Source organism: Octodon degus, unplaced genomic scaffold, assembly GCF_000260255.1.
Source record: "Octodon degus isolate 3935 unplaced genomic scaffold, OctDeg1.0 scaffold00009, whole genome shotgun sequence".
Lineage (NCBI taxonomy): Eukaryota > Metazoa > Chordata > Mammalia > Rodentia > Octodontidae > Octodon > Octodon degus.
This window is the reverse complement of record NW_004524585.1, coordinates 6,760,132-6,778,730: the sequence shown is the minus strand read 5'-3', so window position 1 is coordinate 6,778,730 and position 18,599 is coordinate 6,760,132. Positions and strand designations below refer to the sequence as shown.

Sequence of the window (18,599 nt, the reverse complement as noted above, 5' to 3'; positions counted from 1 at the left end):
GCGCCGCGCCCGCCGCCTGCCGCGCCCACCCGGCCTGGCGTGTGCGGGACCCCGCCTCTCCACCCCGGCTCGGAGGTGTCGCCCGGGCCGCCTGATCACCATCGGCACCGTGCTTGTCCCCATCCTGCTGGTCACCCTGGTCTTCACCAAGAACTTGTCCGGGGCGGAGGGAGGCGCGGGCGGGCGGGCGCTCTCCGAGCTCGCGGGCGGCCCAGCGATCGCCGCGGGCGGCTTCCTGCGCGTTTCCAGTCCCAGCCGGGGTGTCCCGGGGGCCGCCTTCCTGCACAATTCAGATGCTCTCTGCTGTCTGTCTGTACAGGCGCAGTGCGTGCGGACGGCACTCGCGCCTCAGTGTCCGGTGACACGGTGTTTTTAGGTGTGCGCTGAAGTATTTTACTTCAGGAGATTAGGTAAAGAGCAGTTTGAGTAACTGGTGATGTTGCTCCTAGGTGTCTCAGAGGCATGCGTTTTGTGTTTTTCTTCTGAAACTTTGGAAAGCATTCCTTTTTTTTTCATACTCTCCCTTCCTTCAAATCTCCCCCCCCCCCCGCCTTTAATAGAATATCATATATATTTGTATTACTCTGGAAGGACTTTTCCATATACAACTGTGTACCGAACTGGTATTTAACTTTTGCATCCAAGAGAGATCGAAGAGACTGTTAGGAAAATGAGAAAAACTTGAATTGTAGAATTACTTTTCTCTAGAATGAGCAGAATGAGTAAGAAAGGATACTCTGAACTGTAGTATGAGGGAAGAAGTCACCTCAGTCCACAGTATTCCTCCTCAGTTGAAGATGGGAGGGCGGAGCAGATGCAAATTAGTTTATAGGGCTTGTTTCATCCTGTTCTTAGATGCACATCTTGTAGTACTTTTTTTTTTTTTTAAATCAGTGTTTAAGGAGAAGTTAGAGCAAGCATTAATTTCTTGAGAGATGCACGTATTTTAAAAAATAAAAAAAAAAATCACCAGTGTACAGAAATACCCGGGTCTTACTTAGCAGGGATATAGACTACCTGAAATGCATGTATTAATCCTTGGCATTGTGGGGTCAGGCAGGCCCCTTGCATCTTCAGTAGAAAGATTAAAACGGAGCTGTGTCTTGAAGAAAGTTTTTAAATGGCTTTTGGCTCACTTTTTGAAATTCAATCAATGAATAGATTGTGTGAGAAGTTAGTAGACGTAACTTTGAAGAAGCAATCGGAAAATATAATGTGAAGGCAAATGCCTAATTTTATAAAGATATTGGTGTTAAGCAAATCTTTTTTTCATTAGCCTTGGGGTATGTAAACAGTTTGTAACTTAGAATGTGCTTAAGTACAATAAATAAATCTCAGGAAAGCATTATTGTGAAATGGAATGCATTCGTGTCACATTATTACTGTCACGTAGTGAGCCAAGACATGGTGAGTCCTGGGAAGAAAGCTTGTGTTTTAGGCCATGACAAGGTAAGAGAAGCATTCAGGGATGTGTTCGCTGTCTTATTTTGATTTAGTAAGATGAAAGCAGTGTTTACATCTATGCTACACTTCATATTTTATAAAAACTTGCAATACATTATTTGATTTGTAATCCTCATAATTCTGGGATGTGGACAAAGTGTAGGTGAGATTACAGCCTCAGAGGTTAAATGCTTTGCTTTAAACCTTAAATTTCAGGTCATTTAGATTGCTAAGATGATAGAACTACTTTTGTTGCTTTTTCTGCTGTTCTATAGTCATGATTACATGGAATGTAGTGAGAAAAGAAATTATTTTTAGAATTAAGAAAATTAGGGGCCAGAGGTATAATTTGTAGTACAGCACTTGGGATGCACAGGTCCCTGAGTTTGATCCACAGCTCTGCAGGAGATGATAACCACAGTAAACCATGTATTTATTGGTAAGTTTTATAGAGATGCTTTTTTGTTAACAAGAAATAAAAGTAACCAAGTTTTTTTTTTCCTTTTAGAGCAAATCCAGAAAGAACCTTTGACTTGGTATTAAAAGTGAAATGTCATGCCTCTGAAAAAGAAGGTATGTATGTCCTTTGGAGTCTTACAACATACTGAGTCTGTCAAACAACTATTAATATTGTGGATGGCTGACACATGATAGTATCAGGAAAGTGATAGCACTAAATGTGTATTCTGCATAGAGTGTCTCAAATTGCTAGAAATAAAATACACACTAGGACTTTGCCCTGGGATTGAAGACATCATGAATGTTATCTGTACAGCTTGAATTTCAAGAGTGTGTTAAGTCCGTATAACTTACAACTCAGTTTTCTTCTTTGTTGAAGTTATCATTAGTTATGGTGAAATGGTGTGCCTTTTCATTTGCTTTATTTTGAGCTTGAGAATTCAGCTCCCTTTTTAAAACATTAGTGTAAATTCTCTGACCTTACCAATGGTACTGTCAACAGTTCCCTTCTAATGTTTCTGGAATGCAGAATGGAGACTGGTTGGCCCCTTCAGCTGGACTTACTCCAGTGACATAGCCCTTTCAGTGTGACATTACCTGGAAGGGTTTCAGCTGCCAGTTCTGCACAGTTTTCTGAAAAGTCAAGAATACTTTAGTATTGCAACTTTCATCAGCCTCCCCCCTTGAGTGTTCTATTTAGGGGTGAGGAATAATTCTTTAATGTGTCTCTGTATGATATGCCTTCATGGCTATCTCTTGTGTATGCCTTTATTTACAGTGTACTTAGACCCTTGATAGCATGTTGATTAACTGTGGGAATCTGTGGAGACCACTAGTTGACTGTCCTAAAGACTTTATAGGAAGTCTGCTGCCATTCTTAGCCTTAGAAACTAGCTAGCAATTATATGCTTTTAAGTAATTTGGAGCTGAACACCTTAAAATAGAGGAGCCCAACCCACTTGTGGTAAAATGGGCATGGGTAATTTTAGGTAGGAAGCCTCACATTCCTGGCTCCACCAGCTCTACCTGCTGTACTTGGGCCTGTTTTAGCTACAGCTATGATCATATTTGTCTACTGGCAAGGAATATGTAATCTTCAGGTTCCTCTGCCCATGAAAGAGGTTGCTTTGTTGTATAGTAAAGTTTGTCCATTTGCATTCTTCCCAAGACCAACCAAATTGTCTGTACAGAATCAATGCATTATGCAGAATATATTCAAATGCATGCATTAGTTTTCAGCTCCTACTTAAATTTATAGTATATTTAGGGTATGAGTTGATCTTAAAAATTTTATTATAGCATTGCCTAAGGTATATGAAGTAAGAGTCACTTGATGGGTTTGTAAAGCAGGCTAACTTCAGGATTTGGAAAATGAAGGCCTTTATAGACGTGCCTCTATAAAGGCATTTGAAACTTTTTGATTAATCCCTATTTTGCTGTGTCCTTTTCCACTTTTCATTCTAGTATTTTGTCTACTATGAATCTTCTCTTCCTGATTGCTTAGTGTTGTCAATCTTTACATCACCACGTTCTAGAAGCATCTTCATTCTTGTTTCAGTAGTTTACCTACTCTGGTAAAGTTGAGACTATAATAAATGGATAAAATAAACAATTTTGGCTTCTCTGTAGGCTATAGTTAATCCATTTTATGTGGCTAAGTGGCAGTAAATTCTAAAGGTTTTTTTTTTTTTAAAAAGACATCCAAGTTTAACAAACATTAGCCTTTTTTTGATTGAGACATAATGAATATTTTAGGGCCTAACAGTTTATATCTTTTGTGCCTTAAAAAGTAGTGGTTCTGTAGCTAAGAGGTCTGTAAAAGTAAAATTTTATATCAAATTGAGAATATAACATTTTTGTAATATTTTACTAACTTTCTTTTTTATTGCTAAATATTATATCTGCTAACATTTAAGTGAGCATGGATGAAATTCTTGTGCAACAATAGCCTTTGAAAACAAAATGTGTCAATTAGGATGCTTTGGGGTACAAATTTGTAAAACTGATTTAAATATGAGGAACCTTGGTAGTTCCTAGAAGAAGCAACCCAGAGGTGGCTTGTCAGTGATCTACGTTCTTTCTGCATCTTAGCTCTGCCACCCAGAAAACCGTGTCATTGAAAGACAGATTGCTTATGGTCATGACAGTAAATGCTGGAACTCTCTCTCCCTTTTAGCACTATGGAGATGACAGGCGCTAGCTTTTCATGGTTCTGTGTTTAGGAAATTTCCTTCTGAAAATCCCCCCCAAAAGCTCCTAGATGTCGGTGGCTAAGTTGTCATGGGCATGACTGTTCTTATCATAATGATGGGCAGGGCTTTACTTGGGAGGTTGTGGCAAGACTGTTAGGATTGAATTACTAAACCATTGGTAAGGAGTTGATGTTGGTATGGAGTGAGCAAGGAAAGCAAGCAATTTATTTATTTTGCAGAACTAGGGATTGAACTCAGGCCCTTGGGCTTGCCAGACAAGCGCTTATTCTACTGAGCTATTTCCCTGGCCCCAAAGAGTTGATGTTGGGAAGTCAATTAAAATTCAGTGATTTCTCATAGCATTTAAAAAAGATTTTTTTTTTTTTTTAATGTTTTGCAGTACCAGGGATTGAACTTGGGACCTTGTGCTTGCCAGGCAGGAGCTCAAGCTGCTGAGCTATCTCCCTGGCCCAGCATTTATTTTTTTGATGACTTTGATCAAATAGGGAATATGCTCAGGCTAAATGTGGTTTATACTAAGAGTGAAACATTTTCAGTCTTCAGGTTAAGATATTTGGCCTACTTCTCTTTTTCATTTTGTTGTTGTTCATTGTTTAATGGAAAAGTTTTAATTTTTTCATTTATCCTGGTAACTGTCTTCAGAGAGACACTATAATTAACTGTGCTATTGTTAGCTGTTTTATGTAGCTAGGCATGGAAAAATTATGATTTTTTTTTACTATTTGGATTCATTTTATAGGTATTAAATTGATATTTCTGCACACAATACATCTTAGAACAGTCTTGAAAATAACTTAGTTTTATATGTAGTATTGCACAGACCTAGAGATTTTGATGAGAAGAATTGGTAGTGTTTTTCTGTCATGCCCCTGTGTTAGTAGAACTGGTCCTGGTTGTGCCTGGCAGACTGGTTGTGGCATCTTCTAATGGAAGTTACCCTGGCAGGACAACATTCCAGTAACTTGGACTCCAGCTGTCCAGAGGAAAGTGCCAAAGTGGAGCGGTAGTGCTCTTCCTGGTAGGTCTCCAGGCGTGTTGCTGTAGCTCTTCTCTTTGCTGAGTCTTTCTTCCTGACAGGCAGGGCAGTGCAGTCAGCAGCATCCCTTGTTCTCAGTTCTAGCGACAGAACTTGCTGTAACCATACTCCGCTGCTTTCCCCAGAGTGGGCCAAGACTTTAGGGAAATGAAAAGTGTCCTTTCCTCAAAAGAATGGGACGCTTTCTCTCAGGGTTTCTCCTTAGGCAGCTGCTTTGGTACTTTACCTTTTTCTTTTTTTATTCTGTTGCTAGCCCAGCACAAGCAGTAGTAGCAGTAGCAGCTGAGGCAGGTAAAATCTGGGAGTGTTTTTATGTACTAGATGTGCAAGCCTCACAAAAACTTGATAGGAAATATTAAGCTTCCTTTTGCACACAAAGAAACTGAAGCACAGAGAAATTAAGAATTTTGTTAGAATTAGTAGCTCCAGAGACTGTATTTTAATCACTGACATAAACTCCTCATGGACCATTTTGTCTTGTGAGGGAATATTAGACTATCAACTATATCTGGTGCAGCTAAGTTTGAAAATCACAAATGTAGTATGTTCTTTAACATTAATGAACTCAATATAATTCCACCTAGTTACTGAAGTTTTTGTAGTTGTGGACTCTGTCTCAGCAGAGTAGACCCTATTTTGTTTTATAGAATTTGTATCTGTATATTTAATTAATTTTTGCTTTGTCACTAATATTGATTCTATTAATTAATAGTTTGATGTTAATCAGTAGTTTTAAGCATGCTCTTAGCAAATCTTGTTTTCTTTGTTTCTTTCTCTTACAATGATTTCTTTTGGATACAATCCCTGTTTGCTTTCTACTTTGACTAACTCATCCAATTTGATACCAAATTATCTTTTTCTTCTAGCTCTTCAGCTCAGGTTAATAGTTTATGGACTTCACTCTTTTTTTCTCGTTTTGTTTTTGAAAAAATGTATTTGGTACAGGGTCTCACTACAGTGCTTAGAATCATAGTGATCCACCTGTTTTCAGCCTCCCCTGTGCTGAGATTACAGGTCTGTGCCACCACGCCTGGTCTTGGTGGCCAACGCAGTGTGCCCAGGGATGGGACTGGTACAGCATGTGGTGCTGGGGATTGAACCTGGGTTCTTGTGTTTCCTAAGCAGGCACTTAGTCCACTGAGCTATCTCACTGGCCCTCAATCTTTTTTTAAATCAAAACTTTAACCCGAAGCATTCTTAGTATCAAAAGGTATATCTAAGTTTGCCTTTGTATTTGATAACATTTTTGCTATAGTGATATTATTTACCCTGGGCTCTAAACCGTCTTGCTTTTGCTTGTATTTCAGCACTTACTTTGTTCTTGCACATACATCTGATTTAGTCATATATAGTCTTACAGATAGCGTGACTAAATGTATATAGATACCGTGACTGAATATATAAATGGCCCTGCTTGGAAGATCCTCATGTCCCACATTAATTCATGTCCTTAAGAAAGAGCTTACTACAGCATCTGACCAATTTAATTAATATTGAGAGAATGACAAAGAAAAAAGAAATTGACCCTAATTTATTGCTGGCCATTGAATTATCAAATGCTGATTAAACTAATTCACAGAGCTGCTTATAGAAGTGACCTTAAAGGCATGAAAGCCATCAGATATATGTAAGGACTGGTTGAAAGATATGGTGAATGTTGAAATTTAAGGGCTACATTACACTGAAACACATTGCCTTTAATACTGCTCAGAAATCCCTTTCGCTTTGAGAACACTTACTCTGTTGTTTTTGCCACTTTCTGAAGCAGTTCTGGAAGTCCTCTTTTGTAAGTATCTTTAGTTGTACCTTCATGACTACCTCAGTGTCCTGAAAGGACTCTTGAGTTTTTACCTCTCATGGTCATTTTGACTTTAAGGAAGAGTCAGAAGCCTCATGGCCCCAGACCTGGTGAAGAAGGTGGATGACACATTGTAATGTTTTTATGAACCTGCTTTTCCATTGAATGGTGCTTAGCAGCATTCACTGCATTTTTTATGACAACTAGTAAAAGAACCTCTGGAACTGTTTTAGAAAGTAGCAGGAATGATGGTTTAAGTGTGTTTGAAGAGAGGGAAAGTATTTAGAGGGGATTAGTGGCAATATGTCTTTTGCTGTAGTTAAAAAAGAAATCACCATATTTTTTAGTCACTGTTTTGGGCTACCCTGTGATTACCCAGTACCCCCCCCCCCATTATGTCACAAGACAGTTGCTGTCTGTATATGTTTGTCAAGATTACCTCAATGCCCTCTATAGTTATTCAGACACAGCAAAACCTAGCCAACCCTAGCATTTAGAATGTGGAACCTTGCTGAATCATACATACAGCAAAAAAAGGAAATACAATAATATACGTCCAATGTAAAAAAAAAAAAAGCTTATGAGTAAAATGGATTATGGAAGTTGTTTTTGCTCTGACTTACAGTTCATTAAAATAAGTACTCAGTTTTTAAGTCCCTTTCTGCCCAGTTGAACTATGATAAATTTATCATTTCTGAAAGTATTAACTTTATATCCTATGTATAGGCTGGAGAAAGGGAAACTGCTTTATTTACTTATGCTTACTGACCAGAAACAAAATTTAACATCTTTATCACTATCATTGTTGGTTTTGTTTCCTGTAGAAAATAGTTAAGAAGGTCTGTATTTTAATATGAAGAGCAACTATAGGAACAAATCAAATTTCACTGTTTAATATTCGTTGATTATTTTGTCAGGTATGCTACAGAGTTTATAGTCTCATGAGGTACTTTTGTTGTCCACATGTTCCTTGTTTTGCCATTATACCTGGGTGACTTCTTGACCTTGGACACTGGCCATTCTCGGTCACATGTGTAAGGCTGCGGGCCCCCAACTGCTGTTGTCTTCACAGTAGCGTGTTCTTGGCCTTCTAGGGCTCCAAGTTTGTTCAGGTTTCATCTTGGAAGTTTGTTTTTTTCTTCTTTTCAGGGTACTATGTTCTTAATATTCTTTTGATAATAATCTTTGATTGAGAGATTTATATGTTCAAATATTCTCCTTTTAGGGCCTGGGGAGATAGCTCAGTAGAATAAGCGCTTTCCGGGTAAGCATAGGGTCCTGAGTTCAAGCCCCAGTACCGGGAAAAAAACAAAACAAAACAAACATCTTTTTTCCTCCAAATTTTAACTTTTGATATATAAATTAGATGACAATAATTTAATTTTTACAACATATTTTTAATATACGTATTTAAGATAATTTTTATGATGTATATTTTAATATCTGCATATTTTAAGGTCTATAATCTATAACAATGTAGTTTTATACATACATATTTGTGTATATGGGCATTGGGCATTTTGAGGGGCTTTAAGCAGATGGTCAGGTCATTTAGGTAACAAAGCATCACAGTATCATTGATTTTTGGAACCTAGGAGAGGGTAGAGAGGATTCTAGATAGCTTTCAGGAGCCCTTCTGTCATAGTGGTCCTATATTGTTAGGTTGAATGACTTCCCCACTGTTTTATTTTGGACAGACTTAGACTCTTAGTTTTTATAAATTGAGGATGAGTTGATTTATTGTAGGTTGTAATTTAATTTTATCTATGGTAAGGGATGTCTTTGTTTTAGTAGGTTTATGTTTAGTCAGAATATTCGTTCAATACATTAGATTAAGGTTTTTTTTTAAGATTCTCAGTGAAATCATGGTGTTATTTATTTATTTATTTATTTCATGGTATTATTTATTGATAAGGCTTCAATAAGCTGTTAGGCTTCCGCTCAGTTGTTTTGCAGTAATAGTAATAAAGCTGTTACTTGGGTTTCAGCCTGCATTGCAGTCTTTGGAGGTAGACTTTTGTCCTTTTCAGAAAGATAAGGAAGTGGAGGTTCAGCAAGAGGAACTAGACTTGGGCAACGGTGGTGCAGACCTGTGACCTCAGCACTCTGCGGGCAGGCAGAGGCAGGAGGATCGCCACAAGTTCTAGACCAGCCTGGGCTGTGTACGGAGTTCAAGGCCAGCCTGAACTATGTATTGAAACACTGCTTCAAAAGACTGAAACAAAAAACCAAACAAACAAAAACAATAACAACAACAACAACAAAAAAAAAAAAAAAAAAAAAAAAAAAAGAAAGGAAAACAACTTCACTATATTACACAGTCTTAAGAGTTAGGTAGGATTTAAATTTTTTCTGTGGTGATCTGTACCTTTATGCTGTACTACCTTTAAAATAACTCCTTCTTATAGACATCTCCTGCAGCAATTTTTTACAAAGTTACCCATTTCTCCCACAACTAATTATGGATTTGGCCAGAGTTGCAGAATATCGTTCTTACCCAACGAAGTGAGGAGCTCATGGGAAGAAGAGCCAGAGCTCACCATCGCAGGAAGTGCTCAGCCCTCCCCTGCAATCAGTAAACGCTTCAGGGTGCTGATTCTGTCAGGCGCGGAAGAGGAGCAGTCACAGAGGTGGTGTCCTAAAGGGGTGTGCCGGCTTTAAATGAATGATTATGCCAGTAAAGCTGAGCTGTGTAGCCCTGCAGACTGGAGGGACACCTCATTCAGTTGTGTCCGAGGCCCAGAGCCCAGTAGAGGAGTGGGGAGACTCTGGTGACGGAGAGACATATTTTGTCAGCCCTCGGCTGGGTGTCTTTTTTAAAAGTTATTTGGAGTTCTACTTTATATGTGAAGTCTTGAGTGAATAATTAAGAATGAAGAGTATGTTGCTTTTGATAAGAATAAGAAAAGGATTAGCAGTCACCGTTGCTGCTGCAGCACAGCCTGCCTTGGCAGGGAGTTGCCGAGCTTGGTCTTCACATGGAATTCACAGCAGTGTCTAACATGTAGTAAGTGTTCAGGGAGTGAATTGAAGAACCGATGAAGGTACTAAGTCGGATTTGAAAGAAAAAAAAAAAACTTGTCTGCTTCCTCTGTTGGTATTGAGAGTTTAATTATTATCATTAAATTCATTTCTTCTTTAAAAGTACATTATTCAGAAGTAGCAGGTACAAAAAGTTTCTGAGTAATGATTTCTTGGTATCTCATCAGTGGTAATGATGTATCCTCAACCAGGGCTTTGTTGGCCTGATTTTTACTGTCCCCTTGATTTTAGGGTTTTTAGGACAAGACTCTTAGGGAAGGTGTCTTTTATGTAAATGGTGTTTGTTGACTACTTACTAAATTATATTCTCTTATTAAAGTAAAATTAGAAAAAATATTGCCAACACCTGCTAAAGATTTCTGAAATCTTTTAGAAAATTTTATGGGCTTTGAGAGGCTTCAGATTTCTATCATCATAAGCAAAGGGTGCTTTTAAATTTTTTTAAAAATGGAACTGTTGATAAACCACAAACTGTAACTTGGCAGGAAGAATTGTTAATGATCAGATAGAACCTTTTCCTCTTTCACTTCCTTCTTATTTATCACTTCAATCTTAAAGAAAAAAAAAAGCACAGAACTATCAGTTGGGTGCATCTGGTGGCCTCTAGATGTATGAGCGCCTAGTAGTTAGTCATTTCAAAAATAATTTTGTCTTGGTTTGGTAGCAGAAATGCCATTACATAAAGCTGGTGTTTAGTATTCAAGTTCACTGTTCATATTAAGTTGTTTTAAAGTTGTTACCTGAGTAGTTGTACTGTTTATTTCACATTTTTATTTGGGTAAGATAATTTAAACTTAACTTGTGAATTTATCCAGAAAATATTTGTTGAAATGAAACCCAAATAATTTCATGTGTTTATTTGTTTTTTAAACATTTTTAATTTTTTTTTTTTTTATGGTACTAGGCATCAAACTCAGGACCTTTTGCCTGCCAGACAGGCACTTATGCTGCTGAGCTATATCCCCAGCCCTCGTGTCTTCTAATGTACTAGAGTATAGACTTATATATCCTGGGAATCTATGCATTAAAAAATATTATTTCTGTTAAAGAAGCTTGTGTGGAAGTATTTTTAGAAAGGACTTTTAAATAATTTTATCTTTAGTTTCTTAAGAGTCCATTTTATTTGGGATATAATGTTTGGAAGAGGAGGTTGAATAATTATTTTGATAATTTTTTCAAGACCTTGATCATTTTTACTTTTGTATAAATAAAATAGCATTTTTTGTTTGATAATTACAGTTAATGAGGTTAATATACTTGGTTTCTAGAAAGTGTGTTATCTTTTCAATTTTTTGTTCTATTACAAAGATCTTGAGAGCTATGTTTTGGAGTCTTAGTTTTTCTGTGACATGTGTGATTTTGGTGCTGAATACTGCAGGGTAATCGTTGAGAGCAAGGGGCCGCACAGTTTCATCAAGATGATGTGTTGGTTGTGTACAGGTTTAAACACGTTAAAGCAGAAACAGGAGAGGATTGGTATGTACAAAATTCTATGTTAGGGTTTTTAATGGCTGCTGTAGTGTTGCTAATGACACTAAATATTTACTGTAAAAGCAAATTGAATACTATTGGAAGACAAAATTTAAATTTGTACAGACTCATTTTAGCTTAATAGTTAAAAACATAATTAAATCTACAACATAATGCTTAACAAGTACTGTTTTCCTAAATTTGGCTTTTAAGGCATGTAGTTGTCCAAATTTATAATAAAGTCTATTGTTAAATTCATTTACTTACTGTTTGCTCTGTTTAGGAGATGATAAGACATTTTTAGTTAATTTTTTGGACTCATTTCCATCAAGTATTGTTCATATAGGCAGTAGCCATTTTGCCTATAGATGGATATGGCAGTAAGAGAGAGAAGCCTAAAATAAACTTCTTTACCTTAAACACTGCATCATTTACTCTTTCTCTCCTACTTAAGAGATATATTCTAAACGGTAGTCACATTATGAAAAACACTTGAAGTTACTGAACACTATTGATTTACCTCCTAAATCATGAACGTAAGTTAAAAATACCTTTAGCATGTCTTACAGTTTATATTTTAGGCTATTTTAATTCTTCAACAGTATATACTGTGCACTGTATTTAGGATATATGACATTAAGGATGAATAGTTTGAACTTAAAGATATTTTCAAATATGATTAGAATTGATTTCTCAAAAGTACTGATTAATCTAAATTGGTGATGAAAGTTCTATATTAAGGGGTTGTCAATTCTATTTTGAATTGAAGCTTTATTTAGAAGTTAGTTTAGAATTAGTTCTTTGTTTTTGGGTGGAGTAGATGATGAGTAGGAGGAGATAAAGCCCTGGGCACCTCACTTGAGATGTCTTCCTTCTTCCTTGCTACTTTTAACCCAGAAGGAAAGCCAGGTTCGTCTTCTCTCCAGGGCCCTCTTGCTGCACCTGTGACCCTCACGTGCTGCCTTCTCCACGGCGCCTGCCTGCGCATTCTGTCCTCTCCTGCAGCTTGCATCGAGGTGATGAAGCGCTTTCCTTCTGGAATCAGTGTTGTTGCCTTGCTTCGTTTTGCCTTTTGGTATATTTAGTGTTTGTCTTTTATCTATTAGACACTTAGTATTTTAATATTACTTTCAACTGTTTAAGCCTCTTTAGTTTTTGCTTTAGCTAGAATTTATAGTTTTTCAAAACTTCAAAGTTTCTTTTTTCTTTTTAAATGTATTTAGTACAGGGTCTACAGGGTCTCACTATGCAGATCAGACTTGTAGTGATCCTCCTGTTTTTTAGCTTCCCAAGTGCTGGGATTACAGGCATCTACCACCACGCCCAGTCTCTATTGCCATCTCAGTGCGCCCTGGGGGTGGGGCCAGCATGGCAGGCCCAGGGATTGAACCCCCAGCCCCTGCGTCTGCCTGAGCAGGCGTTAAAACTTTTATTCCTTTTTTATTTAAAAATTTAATGAAATACTCTCATTTAGATAAGGTTCTGCTGCTTTTTGTTCTGTAAAATTAATCCATTTAAACTTTTCATGCAAAAGGGCTTTTTCTTTTTCCAGTGATGAGACAAGGGCAGTTACCAGATGAGAGAAAATGCAGTGTTTAGGAGGAACACATCCTGATTTGTACTTGTCCTTTGATTAAATGTGAATACATAATTAAATCTCTTGTTTTGAATGGAAGCAAATGGGTTGGGTGGCAGAGTTTTCTAAAGATCTGAAATCTGGAATCCTCTTATGGATAAACAGAATATCCTACTTAGTAGACATCAGAGTGGAGCAGAAGGATACTAGATTAAAATTTAAAACATGACTGTGGGTCTTGCTTTTACCACTTACTACACTTACTACTTTGGCCGAGTCCTTTAATTTATGTTCAATTTACTTTTTACACTTGCAAAATTTTTTCATAATATAGCTCAAGTGGGCTTGCTTGATAGCTCAGTGTTTAAAGTGCCACTTGGGCAAATGCATTCAGGAGCAGGGGACTACAATTCAATCTCCAGCCCCACAAGCCGCACCACAACTGCCCTTAAGGCAGCAAGAACTGGCCAAAAAAAATCCTTCTCCAATTATTAGGGCTGGCCAAATAGCTCAGTGGATTAAAGTGCCTACAAGCAGGCATAGGGGCAGGAGTTTGATCCCTGGGCCTGCCTCTGGGGTGTGCTGAGATGGCAATTGAGACTGGGCACGGTGGCTTGCACCTGTAATCCCAGCTCTTGGGAGGCTGTAGACAGGTGGGTCACTACGAGTCCAAAGTAGTAGTGAGACCCTAAACACACTGTAGGCCCTTCCCTAAAATTAAAAACAAAAACAAAAACCAGACATGAACAATAGTGATGACTCAGACTTCACATTCTTTCCCATTGGGTGATGATAATATATCTCAAGAATTTTTATAAGTCAGGTATATAATGGCGTGAGAGTACTTTCCAAATTGCATAGTCAAGCATGATAGCTGAATAAATGTTTTTTTGATGTTTACACCGTATTACAGTGTTAACTGTGAGAGAAAAGACATAATCAGTTCAACAGAAAGTGCCCGTGATAAACTTCCTCTTGTGATGTATGTGATCAGTTTGGAAGAAGGGAATGCCAAAAGGAAGATCACATGATAACTTCTGGGCCCTCTACTTAAGATTGCAGGAGTATCAGGAGCAAGGCTGGTGGAAGACACTAGCATATTTGAGGTTAATTTGTTAGTTTCACTTTCAAAAGGCTATTTTGGAGACAGTGGTAGTTTGTTGCGCCAAATCTGAGAGGACCCACTTAGATCTATTGATTTCTAAAAGGATCAGACAAGATTTGGAAGTCACAGAATGTCTTCTTTTTCTTTTTCCTTTTCCTTTTCTTCTGTCAGTCTAGCCTTTGCACATTATAGTCAAATGTTCTACCATTGAATTTTATTCCCAGTCAGTCCCATGTGTTGTTTCTTCAGCACTCTTTTCAAATATATTTACATACATAAGTTTTTGCTGCAGAGGAGTTCCACATAGGTGTTTTGACATCTCAGAGTCGATCTTACAAGCTAGAATGTTATCAAAAGAGGAATGACATTAAAGGTTTGTGGCTCTGAAGGAGTGGTGATGAGGTAAGATGAACGATAGTGTACAAGTACAGGGCTTTTCAGTGGGAAAGTAGGTTGAAATGTGAGACGGTTGGCTTGAGGTCTGTGTACGAGGACTACCATGAAAAGAGACTGAGCATCTTTTGTCTGAAACTCTTGGGACTAGGACTGTTTTCCACTTTGAATTTTTTTCAGAATTTGGAATATTTGCATGCACAATGATGTCTTGAGAATAGGACCAAATGTAAATGTGAAATTCACTCATTCTTCATATATACCTGAAGGCAGTTTTATATACTGTATGCATATGTAGTAGCTGAAGGTAATTTTATACATTTTTAGTAGATCTGAATTTTGACGTAGACTGTCACATGAGGTCAAGGGTGAAATTTTCTGCTGTGATGTTGCATCACTCAAGAAGTTTTGATTTTGCAATAGTTTAGGTTTCGAGTCTTGGATTCTCTACTTCTACTACAATTTTTGAATGATTAAAAATGATTAAAAATAATAGATTTGAGGCCATCTTAGTGGTGACGTTTCTTTCACTTGAATTCCTATAGAACTTTGTAGAATGTGAAATTTAATCTAGGTTTAGAAATTATTTTTGAAGTAACAGTTTGTTATTGCTATAAATGTCTTAATAGGTACTTTAGTGATTTTTTTTATCTGATGATATGGGACATGTTCAGGGTGGGATGGCTGTAGATAGTTTATATTTTAGCTAACAAATTTATTTAAGGTTTTTTATATTCCTTAGGTTTTTTTGAGTCAGGGTCTTGCTATGTAGTGCAGTCTGGCCTTGGACTCACTTATGCAGCCTTGAACTCTGTGATCCTTCTGCCTCAAGTGTTGGGATTATAGGGTACATCACCACAGCTGGCTGTCCTTAATTTTCAATCACAGCGTTTTTCACCTTTTTTTCCCCACTATAAAACTATGATGATAAATAAAAATAGTAAAATCTATGCAGATGCTTTTGCCAATGGTTGTTTTTATTATAATTTAAGCAACCTGTAGGTGCATGCCTTTTAATTCTATATAATGTGCATATTATGTATATATATTTACATTTAATGTATGAAGGTGTAATGCCATGATATACCATGAAGGGTGTTATGGTTTGTGTATTGGTGTTCCCCCAAAGCCTCATGCAGTCAGGGGCGGCTTCTGGAGTTTGTGATTGATTATTGTGGGTGCTGTACATATCCTGGGCAGGTAATCTGCAATACAATATGAGGAAGGGAGAGAGGCTAGCTAGCTGCCTGAGCTGCTGCCACTCCTTTTGCCTTTCTGCTTTTTGCTGCCACCATGAATGGTAGCTCTCTGCTATGTGCCACTTTGGCTTGGAGCCAGCTGAGTATGGAGTGAAACCTCCACTGACTATGAGTTAAATAAACCTTTTCTCCTTCATTCTGTGTGTTGTGTATTTTGTCCCAGTGAGTGAAAAGTAACTGAGACAAAGGGTTTTAAGGGCTAAAAGGAAGAATTACAAGATTTAACAAAAAATTTAAGATTTATGAGTGATGTCTTACATTTATTTAAGGATTTCTTTTATTTTCAGGCTAAAGCCTATTCTGTCCTTTTAATGATTAATTCTGTGGTTTGTGGTAGATATTATGCATAACAATTTCACTGTGGTCTATTTTAATATAACAGTGAATGAAAATTCAGTAATAATGATCTATGTTTACTAAAAGTCTGGCTATTTTTACTTTTTTTCCCCTGAATAATGAAGCTTTTATTGTGTGTAAAGGGAGCATATTCTACTTTTTGGAAAAACAGCTTGTAACAAATGGCCTTTGGGCTTGTATATTTAAAGCTTACAGAGTAGCAGGTCAATATGCTGAATCTATCAAACGCAGTTGATTAGTTAGCGTATTCTTCACTTATATAGACTCTGTTTTGAGGAATAATTCAAAACACATTTATTTTTTTTAATTCTAAATTTTATTGTATGTTTTCAGTACATACTGATTAATTCATTATGGGGAGTTGGTAGATGTACCAACACTTTTCTCATCCCTTCCTCTTCTCCTTCCTCTCCATCCCTACCAGCTGTTTGTCCCTTTGCCTTTGAAGAACAAAACATTGGTGAAAATGCATGTTCCTGTGAAACCGGACATGCCCTGAACCCCACCGTAGCGGGGGCTGTCATTCTGGTTGTGTGGACTGGTGCATGTGGCAATCGTGTCCAGGAACCAGCCTTTCCATCTTCACTGCTAATTGTGGTTTTTCTCAAACCTGGGTTTACAAATTTTTATGTTTAAATACAGGATCTTCAAAATAAAATACATATATAAGTCTAATATTTTAAATCCCTGGTTATTTAGATTTAAATAACCATTTTAGACTTTATTTCATTGCTTCGCATTTCTCACAACTCAAAACAAATCTTGGATAATCCTGCATGCTTTTTCTCTCTGTAGCTTGCCATTGTTTTCCATTTCCATATGTTATATTTGTATATTCATGAAAATTTAGGTTTCAAATGTGCCTTCATGGCAACTATATCAATTATATCCAAATTATGGTAGTGTATTAAGCCTACTGCAATCAAGGTACATGTGTTTTAATGGTAAGTCTTTAAAATTTATTTTGTTTTAATGAGTTATTTATAACATACTAATAACCACATTTCAAATCAGAAGAGAATAGACACAAATGGTAAAAATGACTTATTACTATTACACAAAGATGCATATAAGGGTAAGTCATTGTTCTCTCACCTCAGATCCAGCAGCCTTCACCACTGCTTCCTAGGATGTTCATAGTTGTTTCTTGTATATACATTTAAATTTTTTCAGTGCATTTGCTTGCATATTTCCATAAATAGTTCCTTGGATGCATCTCATGCAAACTGTTTCCCTGGGCTTTAATTATGTTGCAGTCTTCTAATCACTCAGAGCCTTATTTCCTGCAAATGTGTTGGTTAAGGGACCATACATAACTTCCCAGCTTTTCTGAGATTTTTGATCTATAAGGCAGCGCTGACATTTTTATAGCTGCTTTGATGGAAATGAAAACGCAGGGTGCACAGTGGCACACACTTCCACCAGCTGCAGGGTGGGGGGCTGAGGCAAGAAGGCTGCAAGTTGGAGGGCTGCTTTAGCAACCCAGTCTGTGTCAAAATAATAAAGAAAAAAAGACCTACAAACATAGCTTGTGCAAAGGCCCTGGGTCAATCCCCACTATCACAAAAGCAGAAAACAAATCCCTGAAAGCTTTTATTATCTTCTTTTTCATTTGTTATTAGTGTTATCAGTAAAAGAGAATAATTTCACCTGCTTATCATATGATATTTTTTCATAATAGTAGATGGATATGTTGTAAAGACATTTTTTTCTCCTGAAATTATACTCAAAAATATTATTCTTAGTATTTAATATCATTAATACCAAGAAATTATTATGTAATTTGGAAAATCAGATTAAAAATCCATTTGCATCACCTAGGTCTGTGTAAGCCTGGGAAAATTATCCTGTTTTTATTTCTCTTTGTTCATGTACTATGTAGGTTTTTAAATTTTTTTTCCCATAATTTTATTGACAGACAAATAGCAATGAGACAGCTTCAAATCAAATTGGTAGGACAGTTTCAATAATTAACACATTGCATACGTTCTTCCTCGTGGTTATTTGCTGTACAAGGTGCATACATGATATCCTGTTTACAAACACTGTTACAGTGTTAATTATTGAAACTGTCCTACCACTTTGATTTGAAACTGTCTCATTGCTATTTGTCTGTCAATAAAATTATGGGAAAATGGTAAAAAAAATAAAAACAAACAAACACTATTATAAATCCCTCTATTCATTAAGGGAATGTAACTATGTATCTATCCTAATCATTTTGAATACACACATACATATGGGCATTCACTTATATATCCCCTTTTTTGTTTAGTTCTGTCATCTGAATATTATAGGTGTATTAACTCAGCAAAATGTTCTAAAAGAGTCCAGTAATCCATAATAGTATTGGGTCTTCTGCTTGACTGGCAATGTCAGAAATTGTTGACCTGAGTCCCCTACAGCTCAACATAACAGCATGGCTTTACTTCTTATACTTCATTTTTA

At 37.0% G+C, this 18,599-nt stretch overlaps 1 protein-coding gene across 1 annotated transcript in view; it reads left to right on the top strand.

The window, feature by feature from the left end:
* The window catches only part of Dennd1b (DENN domain containing 1B), a 292,621-nt gene that overhangs the window by 15,427 nt on the left and 258,595 nt on the right, over window positions 1–18,599 (top strand). Inside the window, exon 3 of the mRNA XM_023707369.1 lies at window positions 1,952–2,016. Coding sequence (XP_023563137.1) covers window positions 1,952–2,016 — 65 coding nt within the window. The remainder of the gene's footprint in view (window positions 1–1,951; window positions 2,017–18,599) is intronic.